Raw genomic sequence first — 27,692 nt, 5'->3', positions numbered from 1 at the left:
AAGGATAGCCAGTGGTCAAGGGTGATTCAAGTTTCTTAACCTGGATGGAGACGTCGTGAGCAGATGCACAGAGTACGGGAATAGGGGCAGTGGGAGGCAAAAGATGAGTTCACGTTGCATTCTTGGAGTCCGGAGCCGCGAGACAGGCCAGTGGGCAGCCCAGGGGAGAAACCAGCCTAGAGGTTTCAGAGTTAGGAGGCATCTATTTAAAGGTAATTACGCGAGACTTTTTTCCTTTATCATGTTTTCAGTGTTCATGTTGCTGCAGAATCCACTGCAAAAGTAAACTATTCATAGTCAAAATTTGTCATTTCTCTGATGAAATGAATATATGGTGCTGGATATAGTTCGAGATAGAAATAGAAATTCATTTGTCTAATTGAAGGCAATGCAGGTTATTTGCTGACAGGATAGAAAGCTATTCTGTTGTCTTATGTTGAAACAGTGAAGGTGGATGCTTAATGATTCCATGCCAAAGAGAGACATTATTTGTGTACCCAGACCAGGATATTGGCTCTAAGCTCAAATACCACCGTTATTTTAGTATACAATAACAGGCCCATGTTTGAGATAACGTCAGAGGGCCTTGTTTTTATTTAATGTCTTGGCTCGCCATGAAGCTGTTAGTCACTGCTTGTATATTTTTACTCTGTTTAATCTGTCTTGAACTAATAAATGAATAAGCCAGAAGTGAAATTAGTGAAAGTTTGAGCTTATGACATAAATAATTGCATTAACTTACCGACAAAAGTGGCGCATAGTTTATCCAGTTTATATCCATCTATACCCTAAATTATATAAGAGCTAGAAATGCTTCTTCTTCTTCTTCTTCTTCTTCTTCTTCTTTTTATTGTCCTCATCCAAGGACATTTTTTCATTGCTTATAGAGAGAGAGAGAAACATAGATTGGTTGCCTCGCATACGCACCCTGATCAGGGATCAAGCCGCAACCTGGCCATGTGCCTTGACCAGGAATTGAACCCACAGCCTTTTGGTGTGCTGGACGAGACTCCAACCAACCGAACCACATCAGGCTGCTTTTCTCTAAGAAAGCTTGTGTTCCTTAGCATCCCACCAACCAGTCTGCTAAACAGAATTTCGGTATGTTTAAAGTATTCGGAGTATATTCAGTATAGTTACAGTACATGGAGTTTCAGTCTTCTGAAAGGTGACTACTACATCCCTAAAATAAAAACAGAGTAAATTTTCCACTGTCATCCTTTCAAGGTCCTCAAATCCCAGAACTGTGTATGTAGCACATGCAGATTTTAGATAGGCAAAACCACAAGCAGCTTTAAATCTGTGCTTTTGGATACCAGTGCTTTCTAAATTCTTCCCTTGAGTGAGGGAGCTGGGATGCAAGTGATAGAAATCCAAATGGGGGTGTGTGGGGGAGGACCTTAGGATGGGGGCTGTTGGGGGTTTGAGGGAAGAAAATAAGAAATAAATACACTGGATTCCATCTTTCCACTTGCTTGCTAAGCCAAAAGTTTTAGGATTTTCTTTGTCCCCTTATACTCTATAACCGGTTGGTCCATCAGCAAATGTTGGCTCTGCCTTCATAACATTTCCAGCATTTGACCATTCCTCATCACCCTGGTCCAGGCCACCCTGGTCCCTCGCCTGGACTTTTGCAATAGCCTTCTACCTAGTCTTGCTTCTGCCCATGACCTCTAAGTTGCTCCTTGAACACCCCAGGCTCACTTGTTTCTGAGGGCTTTGCACTCTCTGTTCCCACCACCTGAACTGCCCCTCTTGGATTTCCACATGGCTGGTCCCTCTCAGGTCTTTACTCAAAAGTCACGTTCTCAATGGTGTCCTCCCCAGTGATTCCTGGTATCCCTCCCCCTCCTTCCCCTCAACACGGACCCTTCTCTAACATACTATATATTTTATGTATTTAGCTTGTTTCACGTCTGTTGCCCCTACCAGAACATGGGCTCCTGAAGGTAGAGGGTGGGGATTCTTTTTGGTGTGTTTTTCACTGCTGTATCCCATTGCCTGGTACATGTCAGGCACTTCCTAAACACTGATCCAATGAATTAGTGCTTCTCTGGTTATTAGTAGCTGACATTTTCCTTTCAAACACTAAGTAAGTTTTGAGTAAGTAATGAGTAAGTTTGAAGTAAATAATAGTACAAGTGGTGTGCAGATATTGTAATAGTCACATTGAAACATTGAAAACACTGAATTAACTGGGTAAAAATCGTTTGCCAAGGAGCAGGTTAAGTCACATCACCTCCTAGGTCCGTGAGCTTAGGTCCGTAGTGAGGTGGTAAGGAAAGGCCATCGACCGGGCTCCACCGATTTAAACTTGTTGCAGTTTTGGTAGAACTGTACTGAATTTCACCTTTACACCAACTATAAAAGTGGGATGCTTACGCAAAAGAGTGAGCAAGATTTAAAATAGCTTAGTCCAGCCCTGGCTGGTGTGGCTCAGTGGATTGAGCACAGGCCTGCAAACCAAAAGGTCACCAGTTGATTCCCAGGCAGGGCACATGCCTGGGTTGTGGGGCAGGTCCCCAGTAGAGGGGAGCATGAGAGGCAACCACACATTGATGTTTCTCTCCCTCTCTTTCTCCTTGCCTTCCTCTCTCTCTAAAAATAAATAAATAAAAATCTTTAAAAAATAAAAAAAATAAATAAAATAAAATAGCTTAGTCCCCTACCTCTGAGGCATTAGCTGCAGCCATTTCTACCTGTGTTCCTTCTGCTGTGTGACTTCTGGAATCTGACAGGCCTGGATAAAGGCCGACTCCCACCACTTTATTGTTTTAATTAATTTTTTTTAGAGATTAGTGGTTATCTTTATTTTTTATTGAGGTAACCTTAATCACATTACCTAAATTCCAGGTGTATCAGATTATAATTAGATATCTGTGCACCCTGAGGTCAAATATACACTAAGGCACTTAGCTCCAGGCCTGGCCTCTAGGAAGGGCTCCGAAAATGTCCTTCCCATCGTCATTACTCATACGTGTCCGTTCACTGCTGCGTCCTCAGCACCTCACACCACAGCCGCACGCGCAGACACTCCGTGGACGTGTGTTAAATAACTAACTTCATTCCTTATCCTCATGGATCTAAGCTTGGCTATGCACCCCCGTCCTCAATTCCAGTTTCTAAATGTACTCCCAGGTGATGAATGATACGATTCTTCAACTTCTTCCTGCAAAATTCTGGTAGAATTTATCTCCTATGGGTTCCAATGATCAAAGGTTTCCTGTTTTTGTTTTGCATTTTGAAGTTACAGAATTATGTTTGAAGTCTTACGTAAGGTGAATGGATTTAAATCACTGGAGTGCATTTTCACATACTTCAGATGTTCTTTTGGTGGAGCTAGTTCTTGAGCACCGATCCAAAACGCCTTCGATGAGATCAAAATAAACCTGTGGGCAGGAGGCGACGTCCCGTGTGGGTGTGCCGACTGAGTCCGCGCCCGCAGTCCCCGCAGTCCCCGCAGAACCCGCAGAAGTTGCGAACCTGTCCTGTACCCGCAGAGATTGTGTGTCTGTGTGTGTGTGTGTGTGTGTGTGTCGCCCTCGGCAGTGGACACAGAAGCCGCTGTCACACCGCTAGAACAGAGGGGCTAGTTTCATCCCTCATTTCATTTTCAGTGTTCCCTGCTGCATGAGATACCCTGTCTCCCCTTTCCTATCTGTTCATCTTTTTCTGGTAGTTTAGGTTCTAGTTTAGTCCGTGACCCGAGAGCCAGAGTTTCAGTCCGAAGGGGACGGAGCGGCAGGGAAGTGCATTGGTTTAAGGAGAATGCGGGGGAGGAAGGGTTGTCATTAAGAGGCTCAGACGCTGATGAGAGCCCTGGGGTGCGCACGTGGTCTGGACCCATGGGCGCCCAGTGGAGGAAATAGGAACACGAGGTGGTGAAAGCCACGATGGAGCCAGGGGCAGAGGTTGCAGAAGCTCAGAAGGAGTGGCGAGTCCTGACCCCGGGGGGAAGGGGGTCTACAGAGCCTTCCCAGGGGAGCAGGCGTCAGAAAGGGGCCTTTGCGTGTGCAGGGGACTTTTTCGGCCAAACCACAGGCGTGAGGAGGGGTCGCTCTGGATCCAAGGATCCCTTTCAAGCCAAGATGCGGGGTTGTTATAGTTTCACAGAATTAATAACAGTTTCCTAAAAATGTGATAATCTGGGTTGACATCTCCACGGCAGTCCCCCAAGCGTTTGTAACCTGGTTAATCTTGCAGGAGCCACTTGAGGGCCGTGCATTCGGTTGCCGCAACCTTTTAAACAGACCAGCTGCCTTTCTCCTTGAGGCCCGCGACACTGAAGGGTCAGATTCTGTTCTGCGTGTCTAGGTAAAGAATTTTTAAAACACTCCAGAATTTACTGACATGAAACAGCTGTTTCATTGTAGCTCACGATGTTCTGGAACACACAACCAGGCAGGGCTGAGGCTCGAGAGTCTTGTGTGTCACGTGACACTGAGACAGTCACGCGGTAGCATTCAGGTGGCAGAGACTGGCCTGGAGGGTCTGAGATGGCTTCAGTGTCAAGCCCGGCACCGGTGGGGGGGACTGGGTAAAGGGTACGTGGGTCTCTCTGTGTCGTTTTTTATAATTGCCTGTAAACCTCCAATTATCTAAAAAGGTGTAATTGGCAAAAGCGAGATGCAGAACAGCGAGTGTAGCACGATGCCATTTTTGGAAAAATGAGGGCTGTTGTCGCGTGTTTATGGATATGCTTGTTGTCGCATAGAGTATTTCTAGAAAGATACTAATAAAAACGGTAACTTGTTTCCTCCAGGGAGCACGAGGAGGTCGAGGGTCGGGGTGGAGGTCACTGTGTAACCTTTTGCACGATTTGACATTTCCATCCTGTGCATGTATGACTTTCACATTTTACAGAAACATAAAGAAATTTAAAAATAACGCAAATGTGAAGTTTAAATAAATATTTATTTTGTAGTGCAAGCAAAGGTGAGTCCTCACAACCACCATCCCCTTCTGTGCTGTAAGGATCCTGTGCCCCTTTAATGAGGGAAGTCAGGACTTTAGTGGGAGAAGGGGGATGCATCCTGGGCAGGCGCCCGCTGCAGGCAGCCCTGTCAGAAGGCCACCCGTGTCTCCTAATTTAATAGTTTGGGTGGGAAGGGTGTCCCTGTGCCCCACAAACTGACAACCACACCCACCATTCGCCCACACTGTGCTGCTGGCGGTATAGAGAGCCCCGTGACTTCGGTTCAAGCCACCACTGTGCAGTCCCAGGGGAAACTTTCATCTTCTGGAATATAATTACACATAATTTAAAATTTAAAGTCAGTCGTCAGGCCCAGCCGCGTAGGTGTTCTTATGTATTAACACGTTGAGTCGGAGGGTGTGATGAAGGTGGCAAAGGCCTACGCTTCCGGCAGGAACAGGGAATGCCCCTCTGCTCCTTCCCATCCGTGTGACAAAGCTACTTACGGCGGCGGTCGGATTCGTAGAAAGAGACGTGGTGGCCTGTTTACTCAGTTTAGGATGATCAGTACCACCTCATCATTGCTGAGCTCTTTTATCTTCTTTATAGCTGGTCCTGTTCACCTAATGCTTGTTGGTTAAACCTATTTTAGGAGATAAACATTTTTATTTAACAAAAAATAGACAAATTAACTGAACAGTTTATACAAATGTACTTTTAAAATAGCCTGTATCCCACAGTACCAGTAGACAAAAGGCATTATCACACAGCTAAGATTTCAAATGTGACATTTGCTAAAGTGCAAAGTGTATAGTTTGATTCCATGATGAGCAGATCAAGTACTTTTTAAAAAAAATTCTCTTTCCCTTCCTCCATCTCCAAGGCCATCAAAGACCTAAACTATTTCAGACCTGAAAGCTGCTCAAATCTGCGAGTGCTCAGCAGGTGGGAACCCCGTGCAAACAGAACATGACACCTCCCCACACCTCCTGTTCTCGTTCTCATCACACCACGAGCCGTGTTGCTGACTGCGGAAAACATGAGCCGCGCTGGTTCTCCTGACAGTAATACCAGGAGAACCGTGTTTAATGCCAGCAGCCAAGCATTTAGTGTTCCTGCAAGCCATGCAGTGTGAAAAACACACAGAAAAGCGGTACCTTTGGCAGCTAGCACATTTAGAAGTAATGCACAAAGACACTAGGGAAGGTAGGAATCTCAGGTTTACTGAAAATGAATGATTTTTTATAAAGCTTCTTGTTCGTGGAAAATGCTCTTAGGAGTTAGATCTTTGATGCACTTTGGAATCCACAAATAAGGCCAGCATTAGGCAGAACCAAGCCCTGTGGGGTGTGAGTGTGTGTAAGAGAGTTCTCTTCAGTGTCCCCTTTGGGTGTGGATTCTGTCACTGGAAATTGGACACTCTGTGGGGGCCTCTGAAAGCCACCTCTTGTTAGCCTGCTCAGTCCTCAGAGGCTGTGTGACAGGGGCTGGCGTTCCTGAAACACCAAAATCGTATCACTGTTGCATGCAGAGATTAAAAAAACAAAGTTTGGAGAGTCCTGTTCAATTTCATAGCATCAGACTCTGTCAAGTTAATGGAGCTTACATCAGCAAGTCAGACCCCAGGACAGCGGATGCCGCTTGGCTGCCACAGGTACCGGCAGTGACTCAGAAGTGCTGACACAGAGCTGAGTGGCCCCATGTATTATTAAGGCCTGCCTGTGCGCTGTCAACCCATAATCTAAAAGCTTGCATAGCGGTATGCGGCTGGCACATCAGCCCAGAGCTATGGAAGTCACATTTCATTTTTGTGACAACTTTGGGAACTGCCTTTGATTAGAAAGTGCCTTGAGAGTATGAAAGCCGATCTGTGGATCCAGAAAAGCTGCAGCTTTATTCCTTTCTAAGCCTCTGTTAGGGGAAAAAAAGACTCAAATGTATTGATTTCATTCCATTGAGTCTTTTTTTTTTCTGGCTCAAGTAATTAATCTTTCTTGAAAAATAGATGCCATGCCCTGGCCTGTGTGGCTCAGTTGGTGGGAGCGTGATCCCATATGCCAAAAGGTCACCGGTTCCATTCCCGGTCAGGGCACAAGCCTGGGTTGCCGTTTGGCCCCTGCTTGGGGGCGTGTGAGAGGCAGCAGGTTGATGTTTCTTGCTCACACTGATGGTTCTCCTTCTCTCTCTCCCTCCCTTCTCCTCTCCCTCTAAAATCAATGAGCGTGTCCTTAAGTGGGGATTAAAAAAATTGTTTTTAAGTAGATGGCAGTGTGGTACAGTGGTTAAGAGGAGACAGTGGAAGCCACCTGCCTTGAGTTTAAATCCTCGGCCAGCCTCTCCACAAGATGGGAGATGCTGAGCCAATTTCTAATTTGTAAAATGGGAAAAACCATTGTACCTAACACCGCCGGCGCCCCAGCCCCAGCAGTCGCCATTCCGCTGTCTGTGTCTACAAATCTGACTCCTGTAGGCATCCCGTACACACACCGAGCACTACTGAGGTGAAACTGATAGACCAAAAAAGCACACATATTTGGCGTGTCCATTTTAATTGCTTCTCTGACCACTCCAGCTATGTGGCTTGTGTGAAAGCTGGCCATTACAGATTCCACACCCCTGGCTAGAGTTGACTGGGTCAGGGATGGGTATCTATCTGATCATCCTTCTCTCTGGCAGCCTGGGAAAATCCTGGTGACCCCACCTTGTCCCCCTTTGATTGGTACACACAAGGGCTTATCCAAAGCTAGGCCAATGTGAGCCCTTCTCTGGGTTCATCAACCCAGGGAGTGTTCACTCTCCACTACAGATGAAGTGAACTTGATCATTGTTTGCGTGGAAAGTGACCCATGACATAAAATGTAACATCTTGACCATTTTAAGTATATAAAGTTCAGTACTGTTAAAAATAATGTGTTCACATTGTTGTGTAACTAATCTCCAGAACTCTTTTCATCTTGAACAGTAGAACAGAAGCACCATACCCATTAAACACCAATCCCACTTCTTGTTTCCCCAGCCCCTGGCAACCACCCCTCCCACTCTCTGTCTCCGGAAGTTTGACTGCTCTAGGTCCCTCACGGAGTGAGATCTGTTTTATAGTTATTCACACTAAAACAGTGAGTTAAAGAAAAAACAGCTTCACTGAACTGAAATTGCTTGTGGTTTATAAACACTCTACATATATTGTAGCCTGAATTTTTAACCACGATAGCATTATCAGCCCTTATCTTATTTTATTTTATTTTTGGAATTTCCTGCATGAGCCATGGTCGGCAGCTTCTTCATTAAGCTTCATACTGACCGTACCAGATGGCACCCCAAGCCACGTGGGTGTGTAACGAGTTCGGTTTCGACTCGGTGACCGTTGTGCTTCAGTGGCTGACCCTGTACACCAGTGGTCCTCCACCAGGGATGGTTTGCCCCCCAAGGGACATTTGCCAATGGTGACATCAAAACTAATGCAATGAATAAATAATAATACAAGAATAAACTCTGTGTTTTGTGTACTCACCACTATAAACCTACATTTGCCCCACCCTGTACTTTGTGACGGAGTGAGCTTCTCCCTGCTAGTGCGTGTTCTCCCGAGTAACTTCTCCCGAGTTACTGAGTGCGTGTCTTGTCAGTTAGGATTCCTGCTATTGTGAGAGGCATCAGGAGACCCAACCTCAAATGGCTTAAACAAACCAAGAATGTGTTGACGTAACCAAACAGCCCCAAGGGGAGCTGGCTTCGGGACCTTAAAGTGGTGCGCTCAGGCCTCCATCCCTCTGTCTATTGGCTCTGCTCTCTTCTGGGTATCGGCTTCATTCTCTAGATCCCCATGCAAGCAGGGTGGCCACAGCTCCACCCTTCCAGGTTCAAATGCAGCAGGAAAAGAGAGGAAAGGATGCTCCTCCACTATTAGAACTCCATCCAGAGCAAAAGAATCCCTTGGGCCAGCTAGCTGTTAGCATTTAAAGTATTCAGAGTATGTTTATGATAGTTCGCTTGGCTGTCCCTACCAGTATTTCCGTGACTTGGCTGAGGCTGCTCCCTCCTGCTGGAAGACGAAACTAAAGCCCCAGGTGGCCTCAGTCACTCTGGGGCACTGCCCTGACTAGAAACCGGGTCTTGGGCTCCTAAAATTGCTTTTTATTTATCCTGAGGTGCTCTGTTTACATATCATTATGTGGGATTTTCCCCCATACCTTTTCTTTAAAAAAAATTTAAAAATGTTCAATTACAGTTTCATTCAGTATTATTTTGTATTGGTTATAGGTGTACAGCATAGTGGTTAGACACTCACACACTTTACACAGTGATCCCCTGATATTTCCAGTGCCCACCTGGCCCCATGCCTAGTTGTTGCAATATTGTTGACTGTACCCCCTATGCTGTACTTTTCATCCCTTGGACTACTTCGTAACTACCAATCTGTACTTCTTAACCCATTAACCTTTTCACCCAGTGCCCCAAGCCCCTCCCCCTCTGACAACCATCACTCTGTGTCTCTGAGTCTGTTTCTATCTTGTTTGTTCATTTTGTTGTTCTTTAAATTCCACATATAAGTGAGATCCTATGGTATTTGTCTTCTTCTGACTGACTGACTTCGTGTAGCACCATGCCCTCTAGGTCCATCCAAGCTGTCACAGGCGGTAAGATTTTGTTCTTTTTGTGGCTGAGTACTACTCCGTTGTGTCAAGGTGCCACAGCCTGTGCAGCCACTCCCCGAATGATGGGCACTCAGCTTGTTTACATGGGACTTCATTTAATTGAAAAAGTTCTAGTAGCACTGGCTAGGTTTCTGCTTTAGGTGGGTGAAGGGATCTACCACCGAGATGCCTAGAAGTGTTTGTGGTCCTCATGGTGCAAGCCGAGTGCTTCAGGGAGTCGTTTTATTTCCAGAGTCTGGGCTGCACGAGCTCAAAGAGTATGTTGAAGACGTAAATAGCATGTTCTGCACCTTCAGATCACCTGTGAAATCATAGAAGCCTCAGAAAATCATAGAGAACACAGAAGTCTCTAAAGAGACGCGCGCTCTCTGTCCTTGCTTTTCATCTGAGCGGTTGTTCAAGGGCGGCCCTCTGAAGAGAAAGAGGAAATGGCCCTGGCCTCTGTGAGCATGAGGTTTGGGGAAGGGGGCAGCCACCGGTGGCCACTGTGGAGGTGGCTGTGCGCCTTCTTGGATCCTTTTATGGATTCAAATCCCTCTGAAAGGTGCTGGGTGGGTCGAGCCTTTGTGATTTGTTTGGTGCCCTGAAAATTTCTTGTCTCTGCTCCTAAATTTAGAGCCAGCAGCTGCCACTGCTTTGTTCTAACGAGTCGGTAATTTTCCATCCCCCTGGCTTGCTCGGATTGCCTCAAAATATCTAATGACTCTGCTAAAAACTTCTAACTTGGTCTCCTCACTTTTTTAACCCTAAGTAAGGACGTACATGCCATGTAGTCTGTTTAGTATTTTGTCATTTCTGTAGGTTCACCATTGCTTTAAGGAAAATGGAAAGCTTCTCTTGTTCGGACATAAGGTATCACCTTTTATTTCACCCTCCTACCCCCTACCTATAAAATATAGACACTCTCACATTGTTTGATAGACGGAGCGTTTTAGCACACCGTGTGTTACAGGATATGGCGCTCAATGTCTTTCATCTGCACAAGCAGAAGGTTGCTTTTTATTTGTTTCTCTGTTGTCCATTTATTTTTTTTTTAAGGTTCCATGGGTTTTCCCAGAATTCCTTGGAGGTGTTTTGTGGGTGGGATCATAACTTTATTTTTCTACTGTAGTTTTTCATGGGCTGGGATTTGCTTCAGAACTGTCCAGATGGAGGGGAAGGGGCCCTGGGCTAATGACAAGACTGGCTGTGGTTACTGTTGACGTGGGCGGTGGAACGTGGTGGTTCACAACACTGCCCTCTACCTGCGGGTATGCCTCACGCCGTCCACAGGAAAAAGGTTTAACGATTTTTTTAAAGAATTATTTCTAACGATCTCCCTTTAACAAAGATGATGCTGACAGTAGAACTATTGCCACCTATAGAAGGAAAATAGATTACATTTGTTTTTCTTTGACTTGGGTAGCTTGCAACATCAAAAAGATAGGAAAATTTTGTTATAACCTTCATCTCCAACCCAGAAAGTACAACTCTAAAGTGTTATTGACATGCTTATTTCTTCAGAACTCTCCCTCAATACGAGTTTCTAGGTTGCTTAGATTGTGTTTCAGTCCCTCCCACATAGCCAACTAGTGTTTCAGAAAGGTTATCTTACGTTTTAATGTAAGGACTCATGGGTTTTGGTTTATATTTTATTTTTTTAAAGTTTCACTTACTTTTAGAGATAGGGAGGGCAGGGAGAGAGAGAGAGAGGGAGAGAAACATGGATGTGACCCTGCAGAGAGCCGCTGTCCTGGGGGCGGTCAGCCCGCTCAGCGTCTGCTTCCAGAATTCATCGGAAAGACAGCCGGTGCTGAGCCGCCTTGGAAATGAGGCAAATGCAAAAGCCACCTGACACCAGTGAAGAAAAGAGGAAACACCAAAACTGTAATTTAAATTTTAACAGCTTCAGTAAGTTGACAGAAGCAAGCAGTTTTCCTTCTAAAAAAAAACCAGTTCTTTCTAAAAAACAGTGATCAGAAACCAGGGAAATCACGTTTGCTTTTGAGCATTTCTCTCTTGCTGCTCTCAAATTCTCTTCCCAGCAGTTCTCAGCTCAGAAACCTTTTTTCAAAACTTATATTTTATTGATTATGCTATTACAGTTGTCCCAGTTTTCCCCCCATTGTCCCCATCTACCCAGCGCCCCCCACTCCCTCAGGCCATCCCCACATCTTTTTTCGTGTCCATGGGCCATGCGTATAATTCTTTGGCTTCTCCATTCCCTGTACTGGACTTCCCATCCCCATGGCTGTTCTGTAGCTACCTATTTGTACTTCTTAATCCCCTCACCTCTTCACCCATTCTCCCACACCCCACTCTCGTCTGGCAACCGTCAAAATGTTCTCCATTTCCATAATTCTGTGTTCTTGTTTGCTTGGTTTTGTTGACAGGTATGTATTTATTGCCATTTTATTGTTCATAGTTTTTATTTTCTTTTCTTAAATAAGTCCCTTTAACGTTTCATATAATAAGGGCTTGGAAGTGATGAACTCCTTTAGCTTTTCTTGTCTGGGAAGCTCCTCTCTGCCCTTGGATTCTAAATGATAGCTTTTATGGGTGCATAGTCTTGGCTGTAGGTCCCTGCTTTTCATGACTTTGAATAATTCTTGCCAATCTCTTCTAGCCTGCAAAGTCGAAGAAACCTTTTTTATGTTAATTTTTTTTTTGAGTGTCCCCCACTGGCCGCCCTCTAGGGAAAGCGTGATTGTGGGATGTCGCAAGCAAGATCGCCACCTACCGGCAGAAATGATCACCGCACACAAATGCCAGGGTGGCATTTGATCGGTGGGGCGGCTGGGGTAGCAAATCTTTTAAGTTTTCACTGGCTGGACTTTCTTGGACAATGGACGAGTCATAATATATGTATGTGGTCACCTCAGGAAATGAATGAAAGCCCAAAGTATACCCACTGGAAGGGAAAATGTTCCCATTTCTGTTGCCTCTGGAACAACTTGTGTGGTCCAAAATGGATAATGTTTTGTAAACTCACTGTGTGAAATAGCACCTCTAAAAAGATGCCATTTTATGGATTCGTGAGTTATTAAGTTTTAACTATCACTCTAACCCATAACTTCTTCCACAAAGCGCATCCCTTTGCAGGGGTCAAAACAGTACCCTTCCTTCTGAGGAAGTGATTTGTCATCGGTGACCAGTTTTTACCAGCACGGCCTGTGTCTGGTACCAGGCTGGGTGGTGTCGCACAGCAGATGTGTTTTCCAGGCCCCTCTCCGCAAGGACCGCTAGTCTAGCAGTTAGCTTTCCTCGCGTTGTATTTTTAAACCACGCCCAGTGGATATCCTTTTAGATCCTCTTCAGACTCCCTGTGGGTGTGGCATCTGTGCAGCTCAGCAGGCCGCTCCTTTCCTGACATGTGTTTTCCAAGAGAGTATTTGTCGTTTCAAGCACACACTTTGGAGGTGAACAGATCTGGGTGTGTGTCCCAGCCCCGACTACGTACAAGCTGTGCGACCTCGGGCGAGTTGTTTGACCTCTCTGGGCCTTGAGTTCCCTCATCTTCAAAATGTGGATCATAAATTCAATGGCACACAGTTGCTGTGGGGATTCAGTGAGGTGGTATGTGTTAGCTCACTGGGCAGAGAGACGGGCCCAATGGTAAAAACACACTTGTGTCATGTTTCTGTGTGTGTGTAGATTAAATGGATCACACTGGCTCTGCTCCCTGACTGGAGGAGACAAGAATATTTCCAGAAGTTTTGCCTTTCATCGCTCAAGCTCTCTGGAACCACGTGGACCCCTCGTACTGAGGGGAAAGTCTGCTCCCCCAGTTTCCCATGCAGTTCATTACACCAGCTTCCTCTGCCCACTGGAGTCTCCAGGGAGCTTGAAAGCATGGTTGACACCCACGTCCTGCACCCAGCATGTGACTCCACGCGTCTGGGGCGGGGCCAGGGCGAGGAGGGTGTGTAAGCGCCCAGATGATTCTACTGTGCGGCCAGCATCACAAACCACTGTATGAGTGCTTGGTGGCAGTATTCCCGAATACTGTTATTCTCCAAGTCCCAAAACATTCAGAAACTGCCTGTAATGTCCCCTCCCATTGAAACAGAAGGGTGTTTAGCACAACGACGCAGACACCTTGAATTCGCTCTAGAACTTGATGCCATTTCTTTGAGTGTAGCCACCTCCCAGATCAGACAGCCTGCGGTGTGGGGGGAGGGGGAGATGGCTTCCCTCATCCAGTCCACTGTGGGAACCAGGCAGTCCCCAGGGGTGAGGGAGAGACTGGGCAGCAGCCGCTGACGCAACAGCTTGTTCTGTTGATGTAGCTTCATGCTGCTGAAGTGAGAAACCATCGGGGACTTGAAAAAGCTGAGGATTCTCTTTCTTTCCTAGTCTGCAAAATAAAGCAAGGTGAAGCCAGCCTCATAACCTGACCCGCACGCCTTTACAGTCACTCGGGCGGCCGACTCTATTAAAATGCAACAGTAGCACGTTTCGTCTTTACGGCTAAAACTTGCAGCTCCATGTGTTTGTCTGGTTCAAGTTATTATACCTTGCTGTTGAAGACACGAAATGCCTACACTCCCTATTTTAATGAAATGGTTTTAATTAGTTGTTTTGGGTGATATTTTGCTGGTAATGTTTGTTGTTTCCCCGAGTACAATGTGACAAAAACAATTCACTTAAATATTCACGACTCCTTCTTAAATTGAATATTATCCTGCCCCATGACATAACCAAATACTGGCTTCCCTTAGTTTGGATTTTTTTAATTATGGTAAAAAGGACACATAACATAAAATTGACCCCTTTGACCATTTTAACCTTTTTAAAGTATACAGTTCAGTTCAGCAGACTGACACTATCCCAGAGCTTTTCTTCAGCCCCAAGTCCATTGCGGCAGCCACGCTCCTTTCCTCTACTCTACTCCCACGCACTCTGCTGTAAGACTCCATTTATATGAAGTATTGTTAGGTGGGATAGACGGCAAACCAAGGCAGGGAGGAGGAGGGAGGCACGCCCCACCCACTGACTCCGCAGTCCTGAGCCTGGTTCACTAACGTTGCCATGTGTCCCAACACCACAGGAAGCACCGCTGACACGGGAGGAGGGCAGTCCTTGAAATTCTAGGTATGGTCTCCACTATCTGGGAAAGAAAGCCTTTGAGACTGTACTTCCACCCCAAGGCCTATAAGGGGGGAAAGGGCCTGTAGTGCCCAAAGGAAGAAGCCCATGAACCCCTGTGGGTATTCATACTCTCCCCTGAAACTGGCACCACCTGTACCTGTCAATCAATATGTAACTTCTTCACCCCCATCCCACCAACTATATACGTCCTCAGAACAAAGAACTTGGGGCTCTTACCACCCCTGCTCTTGCCTTTCTCCCCCACCTGGGTGAGGCCCGTTCTCTTCCATGGGAACGTTTCACCAGTAAACCCTGCTTGCACACTAACGGACCTGCACATCAGTAGTTCTTTACTGGTTGGCAAGAAGGCCTGAGTGTGTCCCATAACGGTATCGAGAACAGACAAATGTATAGAGACAGAAGGCAGGTCAGCGGCTTGCTGTGGCTGGGAGTGGGTGTGGGGAGACATGGGCCGTGACTTGCCAACAAGTACGGATTTCTTTTCACGGTAACGAAAACGTGCTAAAATTGATTATGGCGGTGGGTAGGCGGATCATTCTAACTCTTATTCGGTAAGTGCTTGTTGGCCAATAAATGTTAACGATATGATGTATTTTTTGAAATGCAGTCATTTGTGTTAATAATTATCTATAATGAAAGGTTTTTTAAATTACTTTTAAACCCACAGAAGGCTGTTTGGTAAATGTTCCTTCCTATATAAAAGTAACACATGCTTATTCAAGAGAAAGCAATCTGCCCCCCCCCCCACACACACACATTCTTAATCTGCTCCTCAGGGTGTGGCCTGCCAGACATTTCTACATTTATCTTTTTTATTATGTGCCTTAAAAAAACCCACCAAGACCAGAAATGAGGTCACACGCTGCAGCCTGTTTCACAGCTCACTTTCCTCCTTTAATAGCAGCAGGCCAAGGCCCGGGTGTTGCGCTGTGCCCCTTCCATGGACTGGCGAAGAGCCCTGTCCTTGTAGAGCTTGTTCTTGGGGCAAAGGGGGCCTTGAGCACCACTGTCTTTATGAGGAAACACAGACCTCAAGCCACCAATGCAGTTTGCAAGGGGATCCTGAGAAAAGAGCCGTTTTTGTCCTTTGTGAAGCACCAGCCTGTGGCTGGATGCCACGCGCCTTGAACCCATGAAAACTCCAAACCTTGCTGGGCAGCAAGAGGATGTGGGGTGGAACTGAACAGGAGAAGGTGGGGGCAAGATATGTGGGTTTGCTGCTCGGTCGGATTCTTGCTGTAGGGGATCCCAGAGCCCCAACAAGGGCGTGTTCAGGTCATCTTTCCCATTTCCTCCGGGGCTTTGGTCATTGACATTGAGAAATATAATGATAAAATGATTTACGTTGAGGGAAAGTTCCTCCCAGGAAAAGTAATTGTAATATTCACTCAGCGCACTCAGGAAATGATGTTTCTTTAGAGTGTAATCAGCTAGCTCTGTGGAACACAAAGAAAATCATTTATGCTCGTATGTGGAGACCTATAGAAAAACTTTTCTGCTGGACCGTTAATATTTTAAAAATTGGACACACTTCTAATTTCTCTGAGCAGGGCAATGAAGAAATAAATTGAGGCATATCCACAGTCTAGAGTATTTGACAGCAAGTATAATGAATGGACTAGATCTCAAAATAATATTGAATGAAAGAGCAGGGAGCAGAACGTTATATGTGGTGTGAGACTGTTCTAAAAACGCACAGAATGCTGCATTTTGGGATATGGTTTATGGACATGTGTGCGATTTTAAGTAAAAGTGTAAAGAACGCCAGAGGTCCTGGTAGTGATGGCCTAGGGGAAGGAGGAAGGGAAGGACTGCCCGCCTGGGCCACATTGGGGGTGCCTGCACCTGTGATGTTAATTTCTTTCTTTTTTATTGTGTTAAAAAAATAAAAGCCTAACCCAAGTGGCCATCTTCATCATTTCTAAGGTTGCAAGTCAGCAGTGATAGTACCTTCACGTTGTCGTGAAACAGGTCTGCGGTACTGTTTCCATTTTACAGAACCGAACCGTCCCCACTGCGCAGCAGCTCTGCCCCCAGCCACCCCTGGCAGCCAGCGTTCCACTCTCTGCCGCTCTGAACGTGACTCCTCGGAAGTGAAATCGTACAGTAATTACCTCCTTGTGACTGGCTTATTTTATTGAACATAATGTCCTCAAGACTCATCCTTCTTGTAGCATGTGACAAGACTTCCTTTTTTTTTTAAGGCTGAATAACATTCCGTTGTATGTCTACGCCCCTTTTGTTTTAATCCGTTCATCTGTGGGTGGACACTCGGTTTCTTCCACTGTTGGCGGCTGTGATTAATGCAGCCTCGGACACCCAAACTTGGGCTGGGAGGTCTCTAGGTCCCGCATTTGAGATTAAGTCCAGACCTCCCAGTGTCCTCCTGCCTTAGAAGTCTTCCAAATGTGTGGCCTTCTTAGCAGGCAGCCAGACGTCCTGTCTGCCACGGACTGTGTGGAAGCTGCAGGTCCCTGATGGGGTCTGGCCGTGGCTGCCCACTTTAAACAGGGCCCTGCTCTCCAGCACCCCCAGTTCCCATTGCTCCCAATTCGTCTGACCTACAACGCTGGTGAGTATTGTGGCATTTTACCATCACGTCTGCTCCGTCGTTCTCACGGCAGTGGTGAGGGGAGCATGAAATCGTTTTTGTAGCCAGCCTCCGTCAAAAATTAGGGAGGGGACGGTCAGTGGACAAGGTGGTGTGCGTCACGAAAAAGGTGAGGGGGGATTTGTGGAAGTGAAGGATATTCCTTTCGGTTTAATAGCTAAGGAAATTATATCTGAGAAGTCCACAGCTTAAGATTTCATTACAGAAAAACCATAGTAAGAACTCTAACCGGCTCCTATAAAAGATGAGTGGTAAAGAATTCGTGAAAATAAAAGGGATTACAATTTCAAAAAGATTTGGTTTTGAATGTCTGTAGGTGATGCTTGTATCGTACACGTCATCCAGGTACGGATTCAAGTGCGATGATGCCGCTGCTTTTCAGTGGCCGCTGCTTTTCAGTGGCCGCTGCTGGGCCTGTTGTCGAGGAGACGTTATGAGTCAATGTTCGTTTGTCATACGTGCCAGAAAAATCCCGAGGCAGAAAAGACACCCCGAGCACCAGACCAGTGGGCCCGTCAAGTTTCATTGGTCCGAGGCAACAAAACTGCCTCACTCCTGGGCAGGAAAGGAGTTTGCTGGTCGGGTCTGCGCTAGTTCGCAGAGGAGCCAGGTCCCTGGAATGCGGCAGCAGAGCCGGGAGCCTGCTGTTGGCCTGGCTCCGTGGCTCCAGCTGTTTTGTTCTTTCTGCCCTTTGGCTCAAGACTTGAATTCCAGGAATGGGAGGCTCTGATGAGCCTGGCTTGGTTCACAGGTCTGCGCCTGGGGGGTTATCCGGCCTGGGTGGTGGTATTACTCTAATTCACAAAAATGAGGGGGTGGCTAAGAGAGGTCCTGTGAAGGATAAGAATAGTGAAGGGAAACAGAAGCATATCAGAAAAGGAGGGGCTTGGGTTCAATCAGGTGTGATTCCCTTATGCCGGGATGGGTGAATCTGAGAGTATCATGAGTTTGAGTAAGCAGCCAAAAATCTACGTCAACAAACCAAACAATACAACAGCAGCAACAAAAAAGCCCCAAAAGTGAGTCCAACTTGCAGGAGCAGTCAAAATTCTAGCGTATGGTCTGCTGTAAAGCCTCGTCCCTCTCAGCTCTGAGTGTCGCCGCAGACAAGGGGGTATCAAAAGTCTCCTCACTGCAAAACAGGGCAGAGGACATGCCCTTGGAGTTACCTTTGCTCTCACCAACTTCAGGAGGAGAGTCCAGGAAAAGCATGCAGAGGCCTGAGTTGTCGACAGCTGCGAGGGGCAGGGTTGCCTTAGGGCAGGTGCAGTCAGCTGTGCCCAAGACTGTCGGGTGGTGTATCAGCGCAGGTGAGCAATAGCCGCGCCATATTTGGGCTAGCAGGTGTTGTGCTTAACTGTTGGACAAACCAGTGGTGAGTAGGAAGCCCTGCTCAGGCAGTGTGTGGTACGTAAATGAAGGAGTCCTTGGTTATTCTTTGTCCTGTTAACTTCACAAGAGATTTTGAAACACAGGAAAGCTCTTATTGGCGTATTTTAAAACCACTTTCCAAGACTGCAGCAGAAAGGGAAGAAATATTTTCCAGAAGGAGAAGCAACCAAGTGGACTAGAAATCCACCCATCACTCTCTCCCAGGATAAAACCCTCAACTTTCCAGAAGAAATTTTCAGCTTCCCAAGTTTTGAGTGTAATGGGTGGGCCCGGGAGCACCCGAGAGCCGTCATTGGTGGGGGGGAAATCGCTCCGTGATTCTGGGGTCCATGTCCCACGTGAAAATCCAGAACTGTCTGACAGAGCTGCCGTAACCCGCTGCGATGTCAGAAATCCTTCCATGAAAGTGGGATCCTCCAACTTAACAAAGACAGAGAGTGAAAATGGAGAGTGACAGGCAGAGGGACCCCTGTTTCATGCTGTCAGGGTCCTGGGCATGGAGCTCTTGGCGTCAGAGTACAAATGAATTTCCTCTCAAAGATACAAAACCGTTATTACTATTAAAACTTACTGCAAAGAATTAAATAATTGTTAAAATTGTAATGAATCTTTTAAAAATTCACCTCAAGTTGATGGTCGGCGCAAAGTGGCCTGGAGAGGGTGAAAATCTAAGGCCTGCTGTTCACGAGGTCCACGCCGTGCGCCCCCCCCCCCCCGCTCCCCCCGCCCCCGGCAGGACTTGGAGCCTTTCTCATGGGTCACGTGAGGAGACCGTGTTTCTGGCAGCCTGCTGGGGGCTGCTTTCTGCGCAGGCATTTAAAGCGGACTCTGGAGGCTGTTAGGGTCAAGTGCACTAACCTCAGCTCCCCAGCTGCTGACGGCAGCCCCGGGACTCTGGCTTGATCACTAGTTCTGCTTCTACCCCTGTAAGGGCAGCAACACGGGCCAGCTGTGGAGATGGGTCACCACCCTGGTGTCAGAAGCCCTGCCCTGCCACTTTCCAGGTGTGTGGCTTCAAGGGAAGTGACGGTCCCACTCTGAGCCACTGTGTTTCCACCTGGAAAGCTCCGGTCGTTCCTTCCTTCAGGCAGGGTGATTGTGAATTATGAACAAGATTATGTGAGAGCTCGTAGAGACCTGCTATGTGGGACACACCGAAGGATTAATTCCCACTTCTCCCACTGCCAGCGATTTTCTGAGTCTGTCCTCTAAGCAGAAGCCAGGCCCTGCTCTGCGTTAAAGGTGATAGAGGATGATGAGACACTCGGGGCACTGGGGAAGCCCAGGGGGAGGGGACAGTGGCCCTCCTTCCTTCCCCCAGCTGTCCCATCTATGGCTCTAATAAATGCTTCTCGAGTGCCCGCGCCAGCAGCCTGTGAGCCGATGGGTTCTGTGGGGTTGCATCTTACCACAGTGTTGTCAACGCTTTCCTCAGTCCGGGCATCCATGCTGAAACCAGAGCCACTTGCAGAGGCTGGGGCACAGCTCCCATCTGGCCCCATGATTGGACAGGGCTCATTGGGCAGCTTGGTTCAAAGCCGCTGAAGACAGTGGGGCTGAACCTACAGGAAGCCACCCCAGGAGTCTGGGAACCCACACAGGGATGGGAAAACCAAGCCCAGCCTCACTGTGGGCTTCCTCCGTCCAGTCTGACAGATTCATGCAGACACAGGGCGGGTGCTGAGGAGGTAGACAGACCAGGGCCCCAGCTGGACAGGACTTTTGTGTTCTGGTGAAAGGGATGTCTTCTGGGTCAGACCCACGGGCAGCCAGACTTCCAGAATAGCCCTGCTAAGTTTGGGAAACAGTCAGGCTTTTCATCCTGGCTCCTCCAGAGTCCCATGTCCAGACGTTTGCTTGGTGGCACCGTGGTAACCGTGATGCCACAATGGAACATTCTCCCAAGGTAGCAGAAGGAATCCCTCTGTTGGGCTTTGCTGTGCATGGGCAGAGTGAGTTCGTTTCTCCTTTAGCAGGGACAGTTCCCAGAGGAACGCTGAGGACCATCCTGACAACAAGAAACATCCGGTGTCGTGAGCGGAACATGGTAACTGAGGGTGGCACCCATGGGTTCCTCAGGCTCTTGTGCATTGTTTGAGGCAAGGGTGGGCCTGGAGGTACGGCTCGTGATGAAGACTCACGGGCTTTGGATTTAGACAGACCCGACCTTGGATTCCAGCCTCAACACTTGGCAGCCGTGTGCCCCAGGGCAGGCTTCTCAATGTCTCAAAGTGTCACCTTCCAAATCTGTAAAATGGGGATAATGATAGCATCGACTCCATAGGGTTACTGTGCAAAATAACCGAGCAAAGCGCTGGGGCTGTTCTTGTGTGAAAGCATGAGCCGTCGCTGGGTAAGGGAGACCCAGCATGACCTAAGCCCGCAGAGTGTAGTAGGGGGGGCAAAAGCAGCGTGGGCTTGCCCGAAGCCCTTGCTTTTTTCTTTCAGCAGCGTTTTATAGCTACAGAGTTAAGGCAAGGGTTGAATTCTGCGAGTCAAAACACCACACTTTTCTGAGACCCAAGTCTCCGGGAAGCCGGGGACCCTGGCTGGATTGACAGGCGTGGGCTGCTTCCTCTCCTTGGGCCATCTCTAAAGCCTAACAGAATCGCGGTGCCAGGCAGCTGGTCCCTGCCTCTGTACTGCACGGAACCAAGCCACAGGGGCAGGACAGGTCTGTTCCTCACGTCGTGGGAGGAAGGGGGCAGGCCTCTGACACTGTGGGGAGATCAGCACTCCGGGGAGGAGAGGGAGAGCCTGTGCGTTGTTTCCACAGCTGCCCATGGTGTCTGCTGCGGCTCTGCTGGGGGATGGCAGGGACGGCCCGGATGCTCCTGGTGCTGCTGTCCATCTCCGTGTCCCGTGCTGCTGCCAGTGAGTGTGCTGCTCGCTTCCTTCATGACTTAGCTGATCCTGGAACACGTGGCAGAGGGCATCATCCCGGAAAAGTAAACGGTCCTTAGTGTCCAGACAGGGACCCAGGGGAAGATGACTCACAGCGTCTTGCTCTGGCAGCGTGCCTTATTGATGGGGACCAGGCAAAGAAGTGGACCATGGGGCGTGGATGTAGGACATTGGGGCTTCAGCTGCCCGGTGTCAGGGTTAATCCCCAGGAGACAGTGCAGTTGGGAAAATGAGCCTCACTGGACAGAGGGGGTCTAGGCACGGGCTGGTTCCCCATTCAGCCTCCCACCTCGCTCTTCCAGGGGCGTGTCCCCCAGGCACTGGCAGGTGGAGGTATCATCCCAGAGCCTGGTGCACATGGGAGCCAGGCCCCTCCTGTGCTTCTACTGCAGCATGGCTGTCCCCGGGAAGACTTTTATGGTTACACTGAAAGAGCATGTACCGCTAAACCGACCCCAGTTGCAGGGCTGGGAGGGAGCCAGGAGGGGCCTTGAGGCAGCTGCAGTCCCCTCCCTGACCTCCAGGTTGTCCAGGACTAAGATTCCAGCCTAGAAAGGGGCCGATGGAGGGGGACCCTGTAAAGCAGGCTCTGCCCCACATCGCTGCTGCCAGCTGGCTCCATCCCGTCTTCCTGCAGTTGGGTGGGTGACAGGAGAGAGGCCCCCATGCACACATCCACAGAACTCCCCACCTTTTGGGCCTGCTTCACCTCCCTGTGCCCCAGGGAGACCAAGGGATGCCCACAAAACACAGAAAGGGCTGCTCACACCTCAGGCAAGTGACCCAGGGCCAACATTTCAAATCTGAGTCAGATTTCCTCATTGTATCCTGGCCTTGCAAGGGTTTTACAAGGTCAAATGAACTAGCCAACTAGAGTTTTGAAAACGTAGAGGGCACCAAACCCTCTAGGTTCATGTGGGGTTAGGGAGGGTTGGCTCACGCCTTGTTCACCGTAGACTGCCAGCGTCCTGTGGAGGAAATGGGATTCCTGTCCGGGTGATGCTGAAGGACTTAGTGGCCTTGTAGACATCATCTTGCTAACAGCCTGCTCAGTATCCCCGTTTCAGTTCATACAGGTGTTTGGTCACCGGCTGCCCTGTCACGGGGAGGGCTGCTGTGGTCCTTTAATGACTGCACCAAACGTTACCATCCACTGCAGGGTCACGGTCTGGGGACTCTCAGGCTCTGGGGCTCGCCTCCGAGGGTGCCTGGGGGGAAGAAGCCCTCCCAGACTGCGTGCTCTGCGCAGAGCTCTGGCCCCTCTTGTGCAGGCTCTGAGCACACTCCCCTGTGTCGTTGAGTCTCTGCACAGCTGTGATGCTCCAGCGTCTGTCTCCCCAGGCACTGTGCCCTGCGGGGTCCTGAGATCCTCCCCTGGAACCCAGCCCCTGGCTCAGCGTGTGGCAGGGCTGTGTGTACGGTGGCATGAATGGCTGGAAAAGCAGCCACCAAATGGTGTGACCCATGGTAGACAAGTGGTGCCCATCATGTGACATCCACGACCCAAGGCCACTGATTTAGAAAGAGGCCCGGGGTCCTCGGGGTTTGGGATATACAAACAGCAACCAGAGCAGTGTGGGGGGCGGGGGGGCGTGTAGTAATCCATTCTGCCCTTGGGTTTCGCCTTGTCGGTCATGGGATACAATTTGTGAGGCACCTTCCCATAACCTCACCTCACATGATCTTGACAGCTCCCAAGAGGAGTGTCACCCCAGGTTTCAAAACAGGAAACTGAGGCCCAGAGAGGGGAGTTGGCTCACCTCAGGTCTCAACACATAGGGGCCAACAGGACTTGGGACACTGCATCCAGGACCTTCCCAAAACACCTGTGGTTCTCAATGCAGAACATACATTGGAATCTGCCTGAGGCTTTTATTTTTTTTTAAGATTTTATTTCATTTTTAGAAAGAGGGGAAGGGAGGGAAAAAGAGACAGAGAGAAACACCAATGTGTGGTCACCTCTTGAGCACCCCTCACTGGGGAACTGGCCCACAACCCAGGCATACACCCCAACTGGGAATTGAACCAGTGACCCTTTGGTTCACAGGCCAGCTCCCAACCCACTCAATACCAGCCAGGGCTGCCTGGGAGCTTTTTTAAAAATGCCAGTGCCCCGGCCCAGGAGGGTCCCTGCGGTCTGGTGCGGTGGTGGTGGCCACAGGCCACAGACTTCTTGCCCCAGTAGTGAGGCCCCCTGCACACTCCCTCTGCAGATTGTGGCATCCAGAAAACCAGCGTCATAGAAGATTCTGAGGAGGGTTTGGTGAGCGAAAATGAGTTCCCATGGGTGGTGTCCCTGCAGGATTCCCACCACACCCACCTGGCCTTCGGCAGCATCCTCAGTGAGTTCTGGATCCTCAGCATCGCATCGGCCTTTCAGCACAGGCCAGTACCCGCCCCCCACCGGGGCCAGCACTGCCCCCCTGGGGCTGGACTGGGGGGGCTCTGTTTCCTGCTCAGCTTGGGGTGGCCTGAGGTGGATTCCGGGCTACAGGGTGACAGGGCTTTTTACCTGCTCGGCACTTGCTCGGCCATTGAGTGTCGGAGTCCTGGAGTCACCAGATGCCAAAGTGGGAGCCCACTGGTGTCTTCATCTGCGAAGTGAAAAAGCTGTCGCTCCAGCCTCTGCAGGAAGGATGTTCCTTCCCGCTTTACTGTGATCACAAAGGCCCCGACGCTGAGAGGGGCCCTTATCTGAAAACACACGCCTCAGGCCTCAACAAAGCGACTGCCTCGCGTGCGTGCGTGCGTGCTGTGCAGAGAAAGGGCTTGAAGGAAACACGCAAATATGCCAATGGCGCTTATCTCTGCATGCTCAGAAGCACACGGGTTTTCTTCTTTGAACGTCTCTGTTTTCCAAATTCTTTACAGTAAATGTGCATTCTTTCAAGCCAGAAAAAAAACACCCACAAAATGTTATTAAAGGAATAACTTTTTTTGGTAAAACATCTTACTTTTTGACCCAATGATATCACTTTTAGGAATCCACATTATGGAAATCATTTCGACCACTGGAAAAGTTTTATGCACAAAGTCGTTCATAGGATGGTTAATAAGCAGAGCACTGGTAATGCCCAGTTGTCGGGGATAAACAAATTATAGCGTATTACTCTTTTATATAGTACATACAGTATAAACTATATAATATGGTCTCTAAATAGTATATATTGTATATATAGTATGTGTTGTATGTTATATACTTACATAATATAGAAATATTATTTATACACAATTTTGTATATGTGTGTATGTATATACCCACACAGAGTATGGGGGAAAGAGTATAATTACTATAACTGGCAAAACGAATTATAGTATAAACCTTTGACAGAATATAGTGCAGCTGCTGAATTTTTGAACATGTCATTTATATTTTTAATTAAAAATACACATATTTAAATGAAAATACATACACAAAGTACAATGTTCATGAGGATCCAAAGGGTTTGCAAGGAAAGGCAGCCCTTCCCTTCCCAGACCTTCAGTCCCTAGTCTCCCTCCCGGGAGCTCCGCCCCAGTTTCTGCTCCGTGTGCTGAAGGGTATCTATGCAGCTGTCGGTCTGTATTTATTGATTCTTTTACCCATTGACAGAGGAAGGATTTTCTTTCCCTCCTGTATTAGTCTGCAAAGTGCCACAGACAGGGTGGCTTGGACAACAGAAATCCGCTACTGTTCTGGAGGCTGGGAGCCCAAGATCAAGGTGCCACCAGGGGTGGTTTCTCCTGAGGTCTCTCTCCTCGGCCTGCAGACGGCCCCCTTCTCACTGAGCGCTCACGTGGCCCTTTCTCTGTGCTCACACACGCCTCTTTCCCGGAGTGTTCACTTTGTAGACATTGTGTCCTCTGCGGCCGCTGTTTCTAACTGTGAGGTCGTCGCTGTAGACGGAACCCGTTCTCTTCACGAAGAGCCTTTGGTTGTCTGCACGCTCTTCTGCTGATGTTCAGGATGAAACTCCTGCTGCTTATTTTTATTGCAGGTTATATTTTTTGTTTTTAATGCTTCTTGTTTTTGTTTTCATTGCGTGGCCTTTGTTTTGTATGTCTTTTCTGACAGGTTTGGCAAGTTTGAATTTTTGCTCTGGGTTCATCTTAGAGCTATAATTGCACGAAAGATTCATAGCCCTATTTCTCTCTGGATCGTCCTCTCTAGACTCCGCTGTGGCCAGTGCCTTCGCTCCTCCTCCTCCATCGCCCAGTTTTCATAGATTTGCATGGGCTTTAGGCGTGGGTGCGCACCCTTGTCACTTCGTGTATTAGCTACGCATAAGTCACATTCAAACCCCTATAGAGGGTGAGGGAAAAGCCTCTGGCTCCTTTTCCAGCTTTAGTTAGGCCATCTGGTCATCGCCTAGGTTCACATTTGTGCTCCCATCTAAATTCTTAAATGTTTTTGTTTTAGTTTGGTCTAATATTATAATGAATTCCACACTTACTGACAGTCCTGTTACTGGATTTTCTCCATTCAGCACTAGAATTGGCTAAATTTGTTTTCAAGTAGTTTCTTTAAAAAAAAAATGATTTTGTTTATTTATTTTTAGAGAGAGGGGAAGGGAGGGAGAAAGAGGGAGAGAAACACCAGTGTGTGGTTGCCTCTCGTGTGCCCCCTCCAGGGTCTGGCCCACAACCTAGGCATGTGCCCTGACTGGGAATTGAACCTCCTACCCTTTGGTTCACAGACCAGCACTCACCCACTGGGCCAAACCAGCCAGGGCAAGTAAATAAAATCTTTAGAAAAAAGATTACATCTTTGATTTGACTACAACTATGTAAAAAATAAAAAAAAAAAACCAGCTATGCCAAGAAAAAAGATAATCAGCCATAACATGACGGATTGTCTTGAGGTGGTAGGACAAAGGATGTTAAGACAGAAGAATTCCCAAGGTTCTGTGGGCCTACAAAGAAGGGCCCCAGCCTAGGGGTTCAGATAAGATTTCCTGGGACTGGGCCCCCAGGGTGAGTCAAATTTAGCCCCGGGAAGAAGAGTTGGATGTGTCTGTTCCAGGCCGACAAAGTAGTAAATATGGAAACGGGGACGTGTCGAGCTTCCCTGGAGCCTTGGCTTCTCAAGATTCCCTTGCTCCCTCTAGGAAGTCCGCTGTCGCCATCGTGGGCATAGCCAGCATGGATGCCAGGGTGATCTCCCACGAAGAGTACCCAGTCCACACCATCATCCGCCATGAGGACTTCGACGAGGCGACACTGGCCGATAACCTAGCCCTCCTGAAGACAGACACAGCGATGCGGTTCAGCGGCCTGGTCCGACCCGTCTGTTTCCTCAGCAGAAAGCTGCACGTGCCGCTAGCCCTGAAGAACTGCTGGGTGGCAGGATGGAATCCCACGTTTGCAGTTAATGCCTTCCTTCCCCAAGGGGGGCTGTGTGCGTGCTGGCTGTGGCTGTGGGGGTGACTTGGATGAGCCGTCCTGGGGCTTAATGGGGCTTATCTCAGTTATGCAGGTGGCTCGAGGTTCTTGAATTGGGCTGGAAGCCGCACCTGATCAGCACAGATTCCCAGTGCTTGCCCCTCCTGTGGCCATGCTTACATGTGGTCCTTTTTCTCCTCGCCCTGCACCATAACTGGGAGTAATGGGCAGCTGGCAGCCTGAAACAAGGGTATAGAGGGGCCGGGGACGTCATTCCCTGAACTGCAGGGACTTGTTCTCTCGTCCTGGCCATCCTTGTTTTCTTTCATTCCTGGGAAATAAACAAGGAAATGTATCCTGTATAGATGTCGAGATAGGATGAATATGTTCTCTGCCTATGTTCACAGTCAAGTTCAAAGCAAAGGTGATTTTCAGTAAAATCTCAGACACAGGTTCTGATTTCCATGAGGACCAGGGGTTCATCAAATGAGTTTCTCCTCACTCCCGTCTGGACATGGGAGTTGTAGTTGCGTTGACCTGGGGGATGTCTTCTTGTTAATGATTCCTGGGTTCTCTGTTGCATGGTCCAGACAGGGAATCACTTGACGATGAGTATCCTGAGGAAAATCTCCGTGAAAGACATCGACCAGTGTCCCTCCCCCAAATTCCAGAAGACGGGATGTGGCAATCACGTGGCAGAGGAGACGGATAACGTCTGCTTGGTAAGAACGTGGCAGAGTGGGACTCAGCGCTGAGAGCAGGC

The 27,692-nt window shown here is 48.3% G+C and overlaps 1 protein-coding gene across 4 annotated transcripts in view; it reads left to right on the top strand.

Moving 5' to 3' along the window:
* The window catches only part of PRSS54 (serine protease 54), a 31,068-nt gene that overhangs the window by 1,597 nt on the left and 1,779 nt on the right, over positions 1-27,692 (top strand). The window contains exons 2-4 of one of the 4 annotated variants that reach the window (XM_045188353.3): positions 4,204-4,314; positions 26,656-26,914; positions 27,520-27,651. In XM_045188353.3, the coding sequence (XP_045044288.2) occupies positions 26,690-26,914; positions 27,520-27,651 (357 nt within the window). In that variant the 5' untranslated portion in view covers positions 4,204-4,314; positions 26,656-26,689. Of the gene's footprint in view, positions 1-4,203; positions 4,315-16,934; positions 17,234-21,440; positions 21,539-26,655; positions 26,915-27,519; positions 27,652-27,692 lie in introns of those variants that run through there. The other 3 variants (XM_053915954.2, XM_045188354.3, XM_045188356.3) reach the window with 3 other exon arrangements.

The sequence above is a fragment of the Desmodus rotundus genome, chromosome 12 (assembly GCF_022682495.2).
Source record: "Desmodus rotundus isolate HL8 chromosome 12, HLdesRot8A.1, whole genome shotgun sequence".
Lineage (NCBI taxonomy): Eukaryota > Metazoa > Chordata > Mammalia > Chiroptera > Phyllostomidae > Desmodus > Desmodus rotundus.
Note: the sequence above shows the minus strand (reverse complement) of the source record. Positions and strands in the feature narration are given on the sequence as shown.